Source organism: Excalfactoria chinensis, chromosome 4, assembly GCF_039878825.1.
Source record: "Excalfactoria chinensis isolate bCotChi1 chromosome 4, bCotChi1.hap2, whole genome shotgun sequence".
In the NCBI taxonomy this organism is placed as follows: domain Eukaryota; kingdom Metazoa; phylum Chordata; class Aves; order Galliformes; family Phasianidae; genus Excalfactoria; species Excalfactoria chinensis.
The window spans coordinates 53,580,840-53,598,734 of NC_092828.1; the positions used below are offsets into that span (position 1 = coordinate 53,580,840).

Consider the following 17,895-nt stretch of genomic DNA (forward strand, 5'->3'; position numbering starts at 1 on the left):
GTTGGAAAGTAATCATTTTGGGTTAGACATGCTTAACTGTGCTTAGATGGGAAAAGAGAAACTGACTATGAAGGAAATTCTGCTCACAATACCTGTTAGAAATGGATTATCAATGAACACTCAGATCTGCAAGGTAACATTTTCCATCTGAGGTACGGCTCAGCCTCTTCCCATCTGCCTCCAGGAAAATGTTCGTCTGCCTTTTTCTCTTCTGGTCACACTCTTTTGTCCCGCACAGATGGTATTTCTGACAGGCAGGCTTCCTCCTCAGATGGTAACTCTTGCATCTGAAAGGAGACAGAAGTAAGCACGCGCATCTATTACGTGCTTTTCTTTGACAAGAAACGTTTGAAATACCACAACTCCACAGCGGTATTTTGAAGCGTACTTTAGATTTCTGGCCCCAACCGCGCTTCCAGCTGAGGTGGGAGGGAGCGGGATGCCAGGGGAATGAGTTCTTTTCTTTTGCCGGCATGTGGGCTCCGAGTGTGACGTGACCGCCGGCAGGCTCAGGCACCGTGGGGTTTTTCCACCCTTTTGCGGGGGTGCGGCGCAGAGGAGGCGGGCGCGGAGGGCAAAGCAGGGCAGGGCTGGGCTGGGCGGCGGGAGCCGGCCCGGCTGGCGGCCAGCATGGGGGCCGGGGCGCTGGCCATCCGCGTGAGTAGGGCGGGGAGCGGGCGGCGTGGCCGGGGAGAGGCTGCGGGGAGCGGCCGGGCTGAGGAGAGCGGGAACCGGCGGCGGTACCGTGTGGGGAGGGGAAGGGAAAGGGAAGGGAAAGGAAAGGAGAGAGCGGCCTGGGCCCTGTCTGCAGCGCCTTGTACCCAGTGCTCGGCTCCCGCGTCTCTCCGAGGCGGCGTTTGAGGAAAATGAAGATGGATAAATGCCTCTCTAGGCTATTTTTTCTTTTTTTTTCTTTTCTTTTTTCTTTCTTTGCCCTTGTATAGCCCGTACCCGGGGCCTGCTTATGACTGGCTGCCCGCGCATTCCTGCCGTGCAGGGGCAGCCCTTCCGCCGCTGTGTCGTGCAGTTAACTTAAACTACGACTTTTGAAGTGAAAATCGTGCCTTGTCCTTTTAAACTTCCGTGGAAGCATCTGTTTCATAAAGAGATTAGCGAAAAGCGATGTTTAACGCATCGTTCAGCCTTTAGTTCAATCATGCATGTGCTGCTTACTGTGAAGAGTAATGAGGTGTTCACAGGAATGCTGGCTTTATTTATTGATTGTATAGCTGTTTTGCAAATAATGACGTGTATTTATGACATTTATGCTAGTTTCACAAAGGTCAGATAGGTACCTAGGGTCTTAGAACACACTTCTGCTCCAAGTATCCGTGTTCAGTTTGAAAGGCACAGCATACAGAAAGCACTGAGCTGCCCATTTCTGTTATAGCTGTAGGACAGGCTCAAAGGCAGCCCTGATGCAGACTCCGAGTTTCATTACAGAAAACATATGGTTCCACACATTTAGAGGTTTCAAGCACTTGTTTTTCAAAGAGGAAACGTGCCTTTGTGTGGTCAAGTGCCAAGACGCAGATGAGAGTCTGAGCAGTCTTTTGTGATACATACAGAGAATGCTGTAAGTTTCAGTAAGGTTTCTAGTACCTGTTCATTAATAAAAGGCTGCAGCAATAAATTGATTTTAAGTGTCAGGCTGGTGGTGGCCTTCTTAAACAAACAGACTGAACTCTATGGTATCAGTGACCTACAGTTCCAGCAGTGCGATGTCATTAATATGAGGATTTCTGCTTGTCTGCATTAGTGAAATGATGCTTAGGTGTATACAGAAGTGGTAACAGGTGGGCTATGCTGTTGCTCTTGGGCGGTCTTTCCAAACCATAGCAGCATATGCTTATTTAGATTTCTGCATTGCGAAAGTAATAATGAATTCTGTTATTCCCTCGGGACTTACTGGATGTGTTCTCATGTTCTCTCTGCCACTGCAACTCAAAACCTGTGAGAACATCTATGTCGTGCTTCCAGAAGAAACTATGGGATGTATGAAGTTAAGGCTTCACTGTGGTCTGATATTTTCCCCTGATATTACGTGTGATTGGATTGCCTTGTTCTTTTCTAACCTTGAAATCTCTGTAATTAAATTTCAGGCTTATCAGATAGTAAACATGTCATAAAATCTTTCATAAGGGTCCATCTCACCTGACAGTGGCCAAAACGAATCTTTAGGAAACACCATTTGGAAGAAAGATACAGTGAACCTGAGTATGCTCAGAGACTTACAGGTGTCCCGGAGGCATCTCAAACTGATTGTAGTGTACAGGGATTTTTGATGTGTTTGCCTTAGTGTTTTTGTAACCTACATGAACTGTGTGAGTAACAAAAGCAGTCTCTTGTGAATCCCAGTTCCTTGTTATTCTAGTAACATACTTGCATACAAAAGTGTGTCTTTCTCCCTTATCTTAACTACAGACTACTACGACTCTTCCTTTAGTAGGTTTTTTTGTTGTTGTAGTTGTTTTTTGTTCCCCCACCATCACCACTTTACAGGGATTTTCCTGTCAGTTAAAAGGAACTAAGACCAAAAACTTATTCTGGAACATAAAAGCCAGTTTTGATGGATACCATCATGTTGTAACTGTGCAACACTTTGTAGCAAATGTGATTAATGCTTCCTTTTCCCATGCCTCTTTAAGCAAAGCAAGTCAGCTGTGAGATTGAAGGAGGACATGAAAAAGATAGCCTTGCTTCCACTGAACAAGCAGAAGGATGCAATCCATCCGAAGGTGTTTGGTGTGAGTCTTCTGGAGCTCCAGCAGCAGGGACTGAGCAAGAACGGCATTCCAATAGTTGTGTGGAATATAGTTGAGTACCTGACCCAGCATGGTAAGCTGAAGGAAATCACTTTTGTGTAGTAACATGTTTTATTGTGGAGGTCTTCAAAAGGAGAAGTTTTTTCATGGTACAGAGGATGAATGAGGTGTTGTTAATGCTAACCACTTGCAGAGAATGTTACTGTTGCTACTTTTTTTCCTTCTGCTCAGTATGCTGTTTATGCTATAGGATGTTTATAAACTACAGCATTCTGGAGCAGCACATGCTCATTGATAAGCTGTTCAGTTTTATCAACTGAATGTATTTCATTTTCAAGCTTGGTGTAATTCTCTAGTTGCAAAACAGTAGACTTCTCTCACCTTGTGGTAGTGAGAATATGTAAGTATCTATAGTTATATTCATATGCACGTACACACCCATGAGAGGATGTTGTTGAATACATGTTCTCACAGGTTTTTGGTTAGATTTCAGTTATTATTTTTCTCCTCAGGGAGTAAGGTATCCAATTCTCAGCTTTTCTTTGCATTCATTTAATGAGATTTTAGCCTCTGTTAAGGAAATTCATCGCTTTGCAGAAAACTAGAGTACCATTCGTGTGCGGATGTATCTTGTGCAGGTATTCAGCATTAGAAAGGATTTCATGGAGGTAACTTCGTCTTGTAAGAAGCTGCATCTGTTTTTACCATCAGTTCTCTCTTTTAGCTGCTAGGTAATGATAATCCTATTACAGCGTCTTAAGATGATGTGATTTTATCATGATGGACCCATAGAAGCTGTTATATGCAAACACAGCTTGAAAGTTAGCTTGGATTAAATGAAAATTCAAAGCATAATCCTACCTTTATTCCACAGCAGTATTTTGCTTGATCTACATCAACTTGCTTTAAAGCAATCTGCTAGAACAATGAAAGAGCAAGGATGGGAAAATGCCTTCAGTCACATGGGTTTAATCAAAACCAGAAGTTGACAAACCCTCTTGATTGCAAAAGGTACTCTGTGTTCCATAAAAAGATTGCGTTCCACTCAAGTGTTTCCCAAATATGAACAAAACAAGCCAGATCTTCTATCTGCAGCAAGATTAGCTGGGTTATGGATTATGCCAAGGTGATTATCCAGCCCTGATAAACATATAATCCACTCTCTTTCTTGAGACAGGTTTCAGAGATGCCCTCTTGCTTGGGAATATTTGGAAGGAGTGTTGTGTGCTTTCCTACAGTTTGTTTTGTGAATTAACAGGAAAGTTAACCATGATGTTTTTAACAGAGCCCTACTTATGAACTCAAACTAATTGGCAGTACAGTGTTCTGTGAACCATGTTTGCTGTTTGTTCAGTATAGCCTGATGTTCTGCACAGGCGCAGTAAGAGACGTTGTAGGGCTTTTTAAAAGTCAGGTCATTTCAGAGTCTCCCTGTTCATGGGCGATTGATTTTAGCCATTAGAAAAAGCTGACCCAACTTTTGGGTAGCTACATCCTCTACAAAGTTTATGGTGACCTACTCATTTTCAAATTTGTAGGTGAAGCCAAGTTTTCCTATGCTGAATTTGGAAATATCTGATTACTGTTCCCAGTAGGTTCCAGCCTCTCTTTATTTCCATAGGAAGTTTTATCCGCATGGGCGCTCTGCTCTGCTTGTTCAATCCGTGTTGCAGAAATGAGTGGCTGAGATGTGGTGTTTTTTGTCGCCCCCCAGATGGCAGTATAGCATTTTATATGTGTTTTCTTGTAGTTGCAGAAATGCAGGGTCTGTAAGCAGTATCGTACATCCGTCGAGTAAAATACTTCAGTATTTTAAGTGTTTCCATTTTTTTTCTTACCAGATTATCTTGTTTCTTGGTCTGATTAAAGAAATTGCTTCTTTCTACAAACTCTGCTGCATCAATATTGACTTCTTGGACTGGAAATGTTCTGTCAGACTCCTGCTTAGTAATGACCACTCTAATGAGAACAGTACATCATATATTTTGATCCTGTTAGTGTGCTGCTTCTAAAAGAGAATAAGCAGGTCTATGCACACAGGATCAGAAAAAAAGCAGAAAACACTTTCTGTTTTATGATGGAAGTGTTTTAGAGAAAAACAAATTTACTGAGTTCAGCTTCAGGCACTTGCTTTCCTTGTTTGAATCTCAGCATCTGCCTAGAAAGTGATACAGTGTGATTCATCAGGCTTCCTCTGTGGAAACCTTCACTGGGTGTGGGTTGTCTGGCCTGAAGTGATGGATACTTTTATTTTTCATTGTGAAATCTTTAGGCTTCATGTAATTAAAAATACACACTTACTCTCAGAGATTTTCTTCTAAAGTGAGTTTGCAGTGATTGTTATAGAGTTACTGCTGCATGTGTTAAGCTGTTTTTGCTTTGCGATGGTCACGGGTAAGGCTACCCTAAAGAGCAAAGTTGGAAATACTTGTGTGAGTAGTATCACGCCTTGGCAAAATCACTAAAGCTAATGGGCTGCTTGCAAAGGTGTGATAAAATAACTGTTTGGTAGAGTCTGGTTCCTTTTCAGCTGAAGTGTACTGATGCAAGATTCAGTCATCTCAGTTGTTTTCTGCTTGGTATGAAGTACGTAAATCACTCTGAACATAATGCTTCCTGTTTATTTCCTTGGAAACTACAACAGATTCAAAGAGCACAATAACACGATTTGGTAGAGCAAATTCTCAACCATGAAACATGATTTCCTAACACAGTCACCACCAATAGCAGTGCATTTTCACCAGCAATTAACGAGGGCCTGCATGCCACACTGGTAAAAAATGTACACCAGCAAAGCTGACCCACTGTCACTGTGGCCACTGCTGAAGTGTGCCACCCACTGCCTCACAGTGATAATATCCACTGTTTGGGCTCCATAGACATTCAGAAAGCATCAATGAATGTCAATGGGTGCTGTTTTTTCTGCATGGAGGAATTCAGTGACGCACTTTTTCTTCATGCGCACTTCCATGTCAGACACCATCCTGTCAGACTGCCCCTCTGCTGCCAACTGTCACACAGCAACAAAATGTAATCGGGATATTGGTGGGAAGGTTTGGCCTCTGCTGCCTCTTCCACCAACATCTGCCTCTTGACATCATGGGACAACAGGATAAAATAGGAAGCATTACTGTTGGAACAGCCTTCCTATATCTTATAGGTTACAGTGATGCCACTGGGTGAATTTTCATAGAGTACCCCAAACCTTAGGATCTGATCATTGGTATTTGTTAATTATCTGTACCCAATTACTTGACTAGCAGAGCTTCTAGGGGAAAATAGTATCTTTTCAATCTGCACGGTATAGATTGTCCTTTGTATTAATGTTATTGTATTATTCACACTTGAATGTCTGTTTCATCATATCAGTGGGTGTCTTAGTTCAGATCAACCTCATGTGTAACATATAATTACAGGTATGACCCAGGAAGGTCTCTTCAGGGTAAATGGAAGCATAAAAACAGTGGAACAACTGCGTCTGCAGTATGAACGTGGAGAAGAGGTGGATCTAGTTAAAGATGGCGATGTGTATTCAGCAGCCAGTCTTTTGAAATTGTTTCTGAGAGAGCTGCCAGATGGGATTATCACCTCTGCCTTACATTCCAAGTTCATTCAGCTTTACCAGGGTAAGTGAGAGGTAAAAGTCCCCATCCTTCTGCATGCTTTCCTTCAGGAAAATTTTAGACAGACAGCATAAGCAGTACTCTCTTTCTTAACTTACATACTTTGTTCCACAGTTCCTTTGACTTCAGCTCTCACCTGCTCACAGAGTGCATTCAGATAGAAATTCTGAGTCTTGTCGTCTTACGTGTTTGGTGCAATCTGAACTATTTATGCTTTTCTAATCTGGTTATATCTGCTAAATAGGAGCTGCAGTGAGTAGTTGGATGGTTGGAAGAAGCTTGGGGACAACAACTGCAGACTTTAGGACACAGATTTGCTTCTGTTCAGCTAGAGAGATTATTGGAAATTTCACTCTTTCTAATGGGCTCTGAAAAGTTCTGACAGCTTCATCTGCTAATCATTCTTAATATCCATCAGGTCCCAAAGAATATGCCATCTAACTTTCCACTTCTCACTAGGTGATGTAATTGCCCATCAAACACAAGTCTGTCTGCAATTAGAACGGACTTTACCCTTTAGTCCCACTCATGGAATACAACCTGGAAGATTTTTTTTTATTTTTATTTTTTCCCCTTCAAGAGGATAACCTGCTTTAGAAAGCTGTAACTTGCACAACTGTCTGTTTGATGATTTATTGAACTAATCCATCTGTATTGGGCAGTCCAGACTGCTGCTATGCAGACTAGACTGTCTGTTCCTGGACCATCTGGGTTCTTTTGCTGCAGGCAGTTGATGCCTCTCACTCTCTTCCCAAGAAGATGCAAAGTGCATGGGTATGTATTGCTGGAGAAATGCTCTTTACTGTAAAGTAGACAAACATGATGTGTGTAGAAGAGGAATGTGATGACAAATGTCTTCAGTGGAAGACAGCACAAAGTTTTCATGCTGTTGTTCTTGGGTCTCTCTCCCACTTTTCTTGTCTACAGTGGAAATGAAGCTTAGCTGTTGCCTGGAGCAGGGAGGACACAACCACCTCTTTCCTTCCTTTATTGTTTGGGACTGTACAGCCAGTTGAGGGTGAAGTGAAGAACTTTGTCTCTCCTGAGTGCAGTCATTAAAACTATAATTAGGTCATATCAGGGCTGTGGCGGGGCGGGGGGGAATTTTACTGTAAAATAACATTTAGTAAAGGTGTCTGGGGCCCAAGGAAAGGGTTCAGGAAGTGCTGGGTAGGAAGGTGCTGTTGCTTAAGAAAGTCCCTTTTTTTTGGCACAGCAGCGTCTTTTAGATTTAAGTATATTTGACTCATGAAATACATTTAATTATGTTCTTTCTCTTCAATCAGTCTGAGTGGAAATTTTGTTTAAGTTGTGTGTTCCTTCTTCTATTTCATGTCCCCCCCAGAGGTCATGTCTCTGTATTGCGCCAGAAACTACTGATGAACTTTGTGAACTGTGCTGATCATAGAAAGTTTCATCCATTCTTGCTTCCCACAGGAAATGCAAAATCTCCTCAGTGCTTTCTGTGGAAATGAGAGACGTGTATCCTTACTTAGCAGACCAAGATTTGTTGTTTCAAATAGAAGCTACCGGTGTAAATCATAAGCCCAAGTCTCTCAAAGTCATCCAGCTGTGATGCATCTTTACAGTTAAGTTTGCACGTATTACACAATAATCTCTGGTCATAGTTCCACTATCATTTTGGTGAGGAAACAAAAGGGGTTTTTTGTTTTTTTTTGTTTGTTTTTAAATAAAAGAGGTGTTATGGCAAGGGAAAGGCTTTGGTAAAGTCTGAGGAAAAATGAGTTGCTGGGTTTTGTTTGGTTTTGTTTTCATGCCCTAGAAAATGCAGCTTAAAATTAGTTGCTCTGAAAGGAACTGATGACTTCGGTGGGGTTCAGATTAGCTTCAGTGGTAGGTGAACCTGTGTTTACCGTTAAATGATCAACCAGCTATGCAGGACTGGAGGAATTATCTATTCACTTATCAGAGCATGTGCAAAGGTATTTGTTGCAAAATGGTACCAACAGCGAGCCTGCCTTAGTGTTCTTTTTGTGAGCTATGAAGAAAGTGGGTCAAGGTGTTTCTGAGCCCACAGGTTATTAAAGAATAACAGAATCTGGAGCCACTTCACTGTATGGCCACAGTGAAGGCAGTTACAAGCTCCCTTGCAACCTCTGTTCTCCCTCACATTGAAGTTTGTGTGGGAAATGGAGTTTTTGTAATTATGTTAGAATTCCTTTGGAATATTTTCAGGAATTGATATCAGTGTCTTTCAAGACAACTAAAAGCTTGGCCTGAGAATAATACACAATTACATTTTCTCCTATAAAATTGTTAGAGAGTGTTTCTTCCAGTTAAAAATAGCTGGAGTAAAAATTACAGATCTTACCTGAAGCTGTAATCCTTTTTAATACAGAGTATAGTGTCCTTATTACCAAGCCAAAGAATAAAAGATCTGCGCTTTACTGAGAAAGAGAAACCTGATCTATTGTTCTCTGGGGAAGTCCACACAGCTAATTTGGCATGCTAGCAGAATCCTGTGCAACACAGCATGAGATGAGCCCCACACGCTGCCCCCAGATCTGACACATTGCTGTCTATATAGATATTCAGAGTAACTCCAAGACTATGCAGTTCCAGAAGCCGTCACGTAGTGTATCTTAAAGGCAGTCTAGTATGTCCTCATGTTCTCTTTCTGCCTTAGGAGAAGGGCAGTGATGGGGTGTTGAGAAGGGCCTCTGTCTACAAATGGTGTTAATGAGAGATGTGTGTAGTATGTGCAGGCCAGGGACATGCTGATAGTGATCTCTATATTGAGTGTCCCCCTGCCAACATGCCTGACATATGAATGCTACTCCTTGCAGGAAGTCCTGGGGTAAAAAATGTCCATCACAAAAAGTCTGTAACTTTGCTGGAGAGCAGGGCTGTGCTTGCCCAAGCAAAATGGGCTGTGCTTGCAAACCTGTGAGAGCCCTGGGTGACTGAAAGGTATTTCTGTCATGAATCTCCATTGGAACTAATCAGTGGCTCCCATACAGCAATCCCTGTTTGAGCTTGTTTATTCCTTCTGGCTTTTCATTCCTTATCTTTTACAACATAGTCACTGACTTTTAAGACATTTGTACATACTGGAACCAGCTCTGTATGCTCAACTCTTATCCCCTTTTACAGGTCACTTGCTTTTAGTGAGACAGGTTGCTGTTGTACTTTTCCTTTTTGGCATGCAGAAAGCTTTTCCCTTATGTGATTTTTGTTGGTTTGTTTCTTGATGCATTCCTTTCTCTAGCAAGGAGCAAAATGGAGGCTTATGGCTACCTTTGGCACTCAATCTAATTAAGTTGAATGCTGTTTCATTTCAATGTTGCTCCATTTGAGAGAGCTCGTATTTTACAGTATGCAGCAGATAGATGCAAGTTCTGTCTCACATTCCCCTCCTTTTACAGCTTGCTGTGGCTGATGATGGTCTATGTAGTGCCAGTGCTCTGCAGGTTTCAAGGAGAGGGGTGGGAGGGAAGGAGGAGCTTTTTCCTGAATCAACAGGTTGATTTCTGGAATGCTTGGTAGCCAGGAGCTATTGGAGCTACACGAGCAGGCAGAACCCAAAATAAAGGCTGTATTAGGGAATTTTAGAGGTCAAGCTTCAACCTGAGCAGTGGGTATAAAAATGAATAAATGAAAGCTGACCCTTTGATCAGCAAATCAGTTTCCCGGGTCGTCTGTGGTTCCCCAGGCTATAACAGCATGTTCTTAACATTTTCCTTTGGCTTTTATTGCTACCTTGACACTATTTTTCAAATTTGGAAGTGCTAGTGATATCTTGTGTTCTGTACAAGCAGAAGATGATTGTTTTATGGTGAAACCAGCTTTCTTGTGCAATGGTAATGCTCAGCAGAGCTGCAGAAGTCACAGGACAGCTGCTCCTGATGTGTAGTGATGAAGGATAAATGCAGCTCTGTGAAGCGCATTAGTGACTGTGAGCAAGGGGTCTCAGGTTGATTGTGAGGAGGACCTTTTTGTGATGAGAACTTTTAGCAGTTCTGCTACTGATGACAACAAAGTGCGATATTTTTTCCCTCTGTCACAGAGCCCTGTCTGAGGCAGATCACTTTCTATCAGTCCTACTTTCTGTAGATTGTAGAGGAAGAAAATAAAGGCTTTGATTCCTCCAACAACCTGGCCTGGCTAGCAGCGTGCAACCTGCTGCCTGTGTGCCCAGGATTGACTTCCAGGGGAACATTGATAGCTAGAGACAGATGCAAGCTTTTCATTCTGCCCTCCTGGTTGGTAATATGCAAGGCAGCTGAAAGCTATGCAGACGTGGTAGCATGACACTGAGCTCCAGACTCTCTTCCCTGCATCACAACAGAGATAATTAGCTGCAGTGTGGCACCATGCTGATACAATGTCAGTACTAGGCTGGAGCTTTTGGGGGTCAGACTGTCTGAGTCATGCACAGAGCAATTACACACACCTGTCTGCTGACATCTGTACCTTTACATGATGTTCAGACAGCATGCTCTGTAGAGTGAAAGAGCATGATGCAGATGGATTGATTGAGGAATTGGATGGTGTCTATAGCATGTCAAAGAAACTCGATATGTACAGAAATAAGATGGACCACTGGAAAATATGTCCTTCTTCTTGTGATCTGTGGGTGTATGCTGAAATTAAATGAGACTGAAAACACCCTTGCAAATTTGTCTTTGCCTCCTACACTGTTGAGGCTCCTGTTTCCAGTTAATTAACGTTTTTAGAGATTGTATTTTGTTTTCAGTTGCTTCTTGGACTGCTGTCCCCTAGTAGTGAGTCCCTAGCAAAAGATCCACATACCAGGCAAAGTTCTGTGCTTGACAATAACAAGTGTGTTGATAGCTGAGGGTATTTTTAATATGATTTAATTATGTATCTATGATTTAATATGAAATATAATTTAAATATAGGTTCTTGAATTGCCTTTGAAAGTCTAGCACTCTGCAGTTTGGATTACTGACAAACACATTTGTCTCATCTCAAGATGCTGCAGAGACCGAAGTACATACACAGCTTCGTGCCACCCTCTGTCATCTTACTTAATGAGTAAGACAGCTCTTGATACGGTCTTGACTTCCTCAGGACATCTTGTACCTCACAAAATTAGGCAAGTACATAAGCCTAGGGCTTTGGCACACTTGATGCTTGTCTGGATAATAGTATAAACAGCTCTGGTGCTCTAATGTTACTCTGATGGTCAGTACCAGCTGAGTAAACCTTAGTGATTAATTTTGAAGCTGAAAAATTGTCTAGCAGGTGGACATGAGAAGAAAGAGAGATCCAGGCAATTAGCTGCCATGACTCATGAATATTCTTGCTCTCTGATAAGTTGAAAACCTGTTTTATTGGAAGTATTGTAGTTATGAATAGCTAAGTTTCATTTGTCCCAAAGAAATGGACAAAGTGCGTGGAATAATACGTGTGTACGTTGCTTTCTGAATTCATCACAATCATCAGCTTAATTAATAACTTTTTGAAGTAGTGCTGAAGCCTGTGAAATAAATCTCAGCAGCAGGACAGTTAACAAATCATTTTTTATTTTTGAGTGACATTAGGAGGAAGATTTGACTTCCACTTTTCACTGGAGGCTGGGGGAAAAAAAGCTCAAGATAGCCATATTTTCTTGTTCTGTTTTTAGCAGGACAAAGAATTTCATGGTTCCATAAATAGAGTTTTCTGTCTCCTGTTGTTCAGTGGTTCTGTGATATTGAATTGGGGTAATTTCTGAAGATCTTATGGCCTGATGTTCATCTTTGTTCTTAGAAGAACAGAAGTGAAAGCAAAACTCACCTGATACTAAGGCAGTAATGATGAGGGAACAAAGGTTTGGCTGTGCCTAGCAATAAGCGTCTCTGATATTAATCCACACCGCATAATATATCGTGTTTAATGAAAAAGGACATCAAACTCCCTAAATACAACTGATATAATGAGGCCAACAGCTTTCTGTGTAGTCAGAGTGCAGACCTGTGGAGGTTATTAGCATCTTTCCGGTTTTGAAGGAATGGAAAATCCTTCAGTAAATGGAAAAGTACCTGTCAATCTAAAACCCCATTGTGAGGTTCAGAGAGGCAATTAGTTCTCAAGGGCATTACCTAATTAGGTAATAGAGTGATGGTGGTAGATATGTTTCTTTCTGAGTGATGGCTTTGGCATTCCTTGCCATAACTGCTATCAATTTATACTGAAAATACACTATGTGCTGATTGTTTTGTTATCTAAACAGAAGTATGTGACAAGGTGAATTTCAGTTTGTTCTATGTGGAAATTCGTCGTATATTGTTTTTCTTTAAGCTTAATGAAAAGGAAAGTAATTGGTAATCAAGTCAGAGACAGTCCAGTACACTTTGATCAGTGCAAACACAAATGCAATTAAATTCCTTATTGTTATTCCATGTATTAAAACCCTCAGGAGCCATCTTCAAATTTTGCTGCAGAAATGAAGTTAATGAATCAGATTTCCTCCTGTTACCAGCTGATTCATCGTAATGAAGTCATAATAATTTCTTCTGTATATTACAGAATAGTTTTGAAAGAAATACTTAGGTAGACAAATAAGATTTTTGCATGTTTGCTTTCTCTGAGGGAGCTAACATTTTAGCTGCTGCAGAAAAGGTTATAGCAGATAAAATCCTGGAATGTAAACTGTGTGAAGTGACAAGTACGTATATACAGAAAATCATTTGCTTCCCTAATGATATGCAGGATAAATATGTATATGCATACTTACATATGTTTTTTCTCTTCTTGTGTTTTCTAGATGGTAGAAATGAAGTGCAGAAGGAAAGAAACTTGAGAGAACTCCTTAAAGAACTGCCTGATGCTCATTACTCCCTGTTGAAGTATCTGTGCCAGTTCCTAATAAAAGTTGCTGAACATCATGTGGAGAACAGGATGAACCTTTGCAATCTTGCCACTGTATTTGGACCAAACTGTTTTCAGTAAGTCATGCTTTTTACTTTTCCCTTTATGTTGAAGCAAATGATGGAAAATGTAGCTGAGAACCCTAACAACAATGATCAAGCAGAGATAATGTTGGCACCTTTGTGGTAATTTTTGGTACTAAAACTAATGTTTGAGCTGACAGGGAATTGAGTTTCTCATCTCCTCTTGTACAACAGTAAGCAAGGTTTCCTTTGCTTTGTTGACGGCAGACTAGCTGTATACAATGGCTGGCCTCCAGATTGTTTAAGAGCAAGGAGACCTGTGCTCTTACGGATTTCTTCCTTTGCCATTGAATAATATAGATGCTTCTCTGCAGTAGGATTTGATGAAGGTGCTTATAAGGAAAAAAGGACTTGGATGCAGCACTCAGGGTGCTGTGTGCTTTCTAGCTCTGCAGATCTGTGGATTTGTGGTTGTCTTCAACACCAGAGATATGGAAAGGGTTCTTTATCATTTTAGTTTATTTTGAAACTAGTCTAGAGGTTATGGGGAGCCTTTTGCCTTTTGAGACTTTTTACTGGATTCACTAGTTCTACTAGTTTATTTCATAGTACTCAGTTTCTTGCTGCTTCTGCTGAAGATGATGCACTGTACGTGCTGGTGGTGTTGGCAGCAGTGCCAGGAAGTACTATTTCCAGATGTGAGAATGCACTCAAGCAAGATTGCAGCCTCCAGAAACAGGCTTTTCTAAAGTGAGGAAATAGAAAGTAGGTTCCTAGTAACATACTGAGCCAGTTCTACATAGATGCTGCTTGCTCCTTTCTTAAGGGAGCACTTTTTTTTTCTTAAAGGAGCACACATTTTTCTATCAAGTGGGGGGAAAGACTGGAAAGATGAGTCTGTGAAATCAAAGCTTGTCCTTTTGACTATACTGCCACCTCATCTTTCTTGTAGATGATTAAAATGACTGTGACAATATATGATATATTTGTTGTCTTGATATAAAGCCATAAAGCATGTTGTGGGAGGGGAAAAAAAAATAAGTCTTCCCCTCCAAAAGAAAGAAAACTCAAGGTAGTGCAGACAGGCACATACAAGTAGAAGAGTTAGTGGAAACAGCATTAGAGATTTTTGGGAATAAAAAAGTCAGTTGGTAAAGATCACGTCTGTATGATCAGTCTTATTTATACATGGTAGAGTTTTAAAGTTAGGGAGTTTCCATCCAGATGTATTAGTGGGCTTAGATTTATCTCATTTAATTTGTTTGTTCCTAATTCCAGAGGCCAAGTCTCTGTGATTTGAACTTCCAAGTGACTATTTGAATAATTGTTAGATTACTCATCACTTGGTTGAGGAAAGCTCTGAAAATTAGCTCTGAATGCTTTTTGGTGTAGAATGCAAAGCCCTGCAGTTTGGAAATGCAATTGGCTTTCTTAAGGTTAAACCATACTTATCAAAAGCTGCATGGTTGTTGCCTCAACTTATCTCTGCTCATAAAATTGCACAGAAAAGGTTCAACACTTTCTGTAAGGTACAGGCCTGTGTCTAAGAGGCAAAAAGTCACATCATTCCATTTCAGAAGACTGGAAAAGGCAGAGTTCACATAAGATTGAAGACACAAGGTCTCGTGTGTGTATATGAATGCAGCCAGCCCTGCAGTTGTGATGCATCAAAATGCACGTGCAACAGAAGAGGCAAGACTTGACACATAACAAATGAGTCATGTACTTTTACAAGATCCAAATATTTCAGAATGCCGGATGCAGATTTTTGTTTAAGCTCTACCATCTGGGAATTCAGCTGTGTGTTTTGTCAGATCTTGATCTTTTCTAGGCAATTCAGGATTGTGGTCTAGACACATTTGTGAGCAACTGTTGAAATGCCCTTTTCTCCTGTGTTAACGAATGCATTCTTAAATTGATGATACTGTGGCCAAATCAACAAAGATTTGCTGGGAGGAGGGAAAGAATTTGCAGCACCCAACTTTCATCACTGGGCTTAGCCTGCTGGTTAGCTACACTTCTGGAGAGAGATCTTCAGAACACAGTTCTGAGTGAGTCTATCTGAAGTCTGCATTTTCAGGGGCTGTCTTACCATTGACTACAGGCAGCTCCTAGAGATTAGCTGAAGATATTGAGTATGAGGTGATTGAACCAAACTTTAACTTTGCATCATTTATTCAGAGCAGTGCATGGAGTGTTTTGCTGGAATGAGGAAATAAGACTTAGCAGCCAGCAATTGTCAGTAATTGCACTGCTCAGGTAGGAAGATTTGAGATTTTTCTGTCAATTCACACATCCAAAATCAATGTCTGTGTAGTTAATGCTTAGAGTCAGAGAGGATAAAGTCCATCTTGCTTTCTACAGGGTGTTCTTAGTGACATTTTAGCTATTAGATATATTGTTTCCGGCTCGGTAACTGAACCTTGTTTTACAATTGTATAAACCTCATGGCTGGGCAACTTTCCAAACATTTAGGCAATATTTTAATTCCCTTCATCTCATTCAGTTTCTCTACATCAGCTTCTTAGTATTTTTTCTAAATTCCCAAACTTTCAGTCTTTATTACTTTTGTCTTATCCAGCACTTCTCCTGCTTCCTTATTTGTTGTTTGATAAATCAAACTTAAGTTCTTCTAATGAAAGGTTATCTTTCATTTTCTTCATTTATAATGAATAGAAGAATGGAGAAAATGTCTTTTTGCAGTCCTTGTAGTGAAGTGTGGTGTACGATATGGGAAAACACAAAGAATGAGGTCAGACAGCTCAAAAAAAGGAAAATGTGATGATTTGAGATTTAGTGCACTGTTTTCTCCCAGCTTGGATTTGTTCAGATTTATTGTGATGGAAGTGAGAGAAATATCAACCCTGAGCGACAGCAAATGTGGAGGAACATTAATTATTGGCTTTTCTGTTATTGGGCTAAAATATGTGGAGGATTAATGCTTGCACTGTGGCTGATCTCAGAGGAAAATGTCCATTGACCCAGACTTCATTGTTCGTACAGCCATATCCTTAGTTAATCCTCACAGTTAGTGCTGAAGAGGAAGTGTAGGACCAGGTGAATTCTCTCTCCTTCTGTCTCCTCTGTTGGGTCTGGTTGTCAGAGAGGCCTTATTCCTGTCCTCTGACTGGGATGTTTGTAAGAGATACAAGGCCCATCAGTTATGGAGTAGGCAGAGAATTTCTTCGCACTTTTTTGTTTGCTGTTCTTTTCAGTTCTTTCTCTCTCAATCAATGTGTGTTTGTTGTCCCTGATTCAAGTTCTCACTGGCATAATGGTATTTCATTCCAGCAGAAGTGTGATCTGAAGGTTTGCTTAGCTCCTCAAAAGGGGCTGGCAAATGCAAGTGTCTGATCAAAATGCTACTGTTTGTTGTGCAGCAGTTGGATGATCATATAAAGGCCTGGGAGGTTTGCTCATTTGGGCTGCAAAAGGCAAAATATCTTTAGTGACAAGGGGCTTTCCTCTCAGTGCTCCTTTGCAGAGTTCAAGCATTTTGTCTGCCCACTTATCTCCCAGATCCCCTTGCTCTGGTCAGTGAGGAAGAAGGGTTGTGAAGTACAACTTCTGGAACTGCGGCAGAAAGAAAATGCTGGGGAGCAGTTGTGCTTTGGAGATACTTCTATTCCCAACATCAGAGTGAAAGTTCCCTCCAAAGCAATGCAACTTAAATGCACTGCTTGCATTGCATCTGCCAGTGTTGTTCCATTTGAGTGGTGGGAGTGTAGTACTCAAAGTACTCTGCTTTGATGGCAGAACAAGGATTTCAAGGATTTCTGTTACAAGGATTTATAGTGTTGGAGTATTTTTATCTTTTCTCCAACAGAAGACTTTATGAGGAGATCACCGGGAAGAGCTTTATGCACCTACCTGAGTCCTTAATGGTTTGGGTTGAAAATGGTCTTTCTTCAGATCTTGATTCAGAATTAAGAAAGCATGCACTCAGAATTTAAGTGAAAGAACAGTTTTACAGGAAAAACAGCAATAATGCTTTTGCACTTTGTCAGATTGTTGCTTTGGTAAAGTCTCTGTTAAAGTCGTCCTTCCACTAAGCTGTTTTCATCTCACTCTTGCATCTGAGCTACAGTTTTTGTATTGAGACAGGCCTGGAAACAAAATTCACAGTTTCTTGTACTTTGGCCTCCTGGGTCTCATACAGGGGAGCACATCCAGTCATATGAAGCAGTGGGCCATTTAAAGCTACTGCTTCCACTCACTGCCAACCTTAGCCCTCTGTGCAAAACCAACTGGTATTTGAGCTCCAATAGCTCCATGCAGAAACAGTTCCCTGGAACATTTTTTAAGCATCTCAAAAATTAGGTGAAGGAACATGGTATGAATTCTGGAGTCTTCTTAAGCTACAGAGACCTTGCCTAACAGTGTGCTACTCAGCATGTGGATTTTCTTATTTTTCTGGCTAATCCTATGCCTTTGAGGTCATCACAGATCACTTCCCCAAGGAATCTGACCCTTCACATTAACAGTTCAGAGAAATTGAATGCCTCATACTGTTTGTGCCTCAGTCTTGAAACCAGATTTTAACAAAACTAGTGGTATCTCATTTGGAGGTTGTCTCAATTAGATCTCTGCCTAGACTATGTGGAGTAGATTGCTTGACCAGCAGACAGGGAAGTTAATATTGCTAAG

General features: G+C 41.1%; 1 protein-coding gene across 6 annotated transcripts in view; it reads left to right on the plus strand.

Annotated features, from left to right (window-relative positions):
* Positions 1-575: 575 nt before the first annotated feature.
* Positions 576-17,895, plus strand: part of FAM13A (family with sequence similarity 13 member A) — a 113,400-nt gene continuing 96,080 nt past the window's right edge. For all 6 annotated transcript variants that reach the window (XM_072334062.1, XM_072334064.1, XM_072334063.1 and 3 more), the window contains exons 1-4: positions 576-657; positions 2,649-2,838; positions 6,182-6,391; positions 13,122-13,302. In XM_072334062.1, the coding sequence (XP_072190163.1) occupies positions 631-657; positions 2,649-2,838; positions 6,182-6,391; positions 13,122-13,302 (608 nt within the window). In that variant the 5' untranslated portion in view covers positions 576-630. The remainder of the gene's footprint in view (positions 658-2,648; positions 2,839-6,181; positions 6,392-13,121; positions 13,303-17,895) is intronic.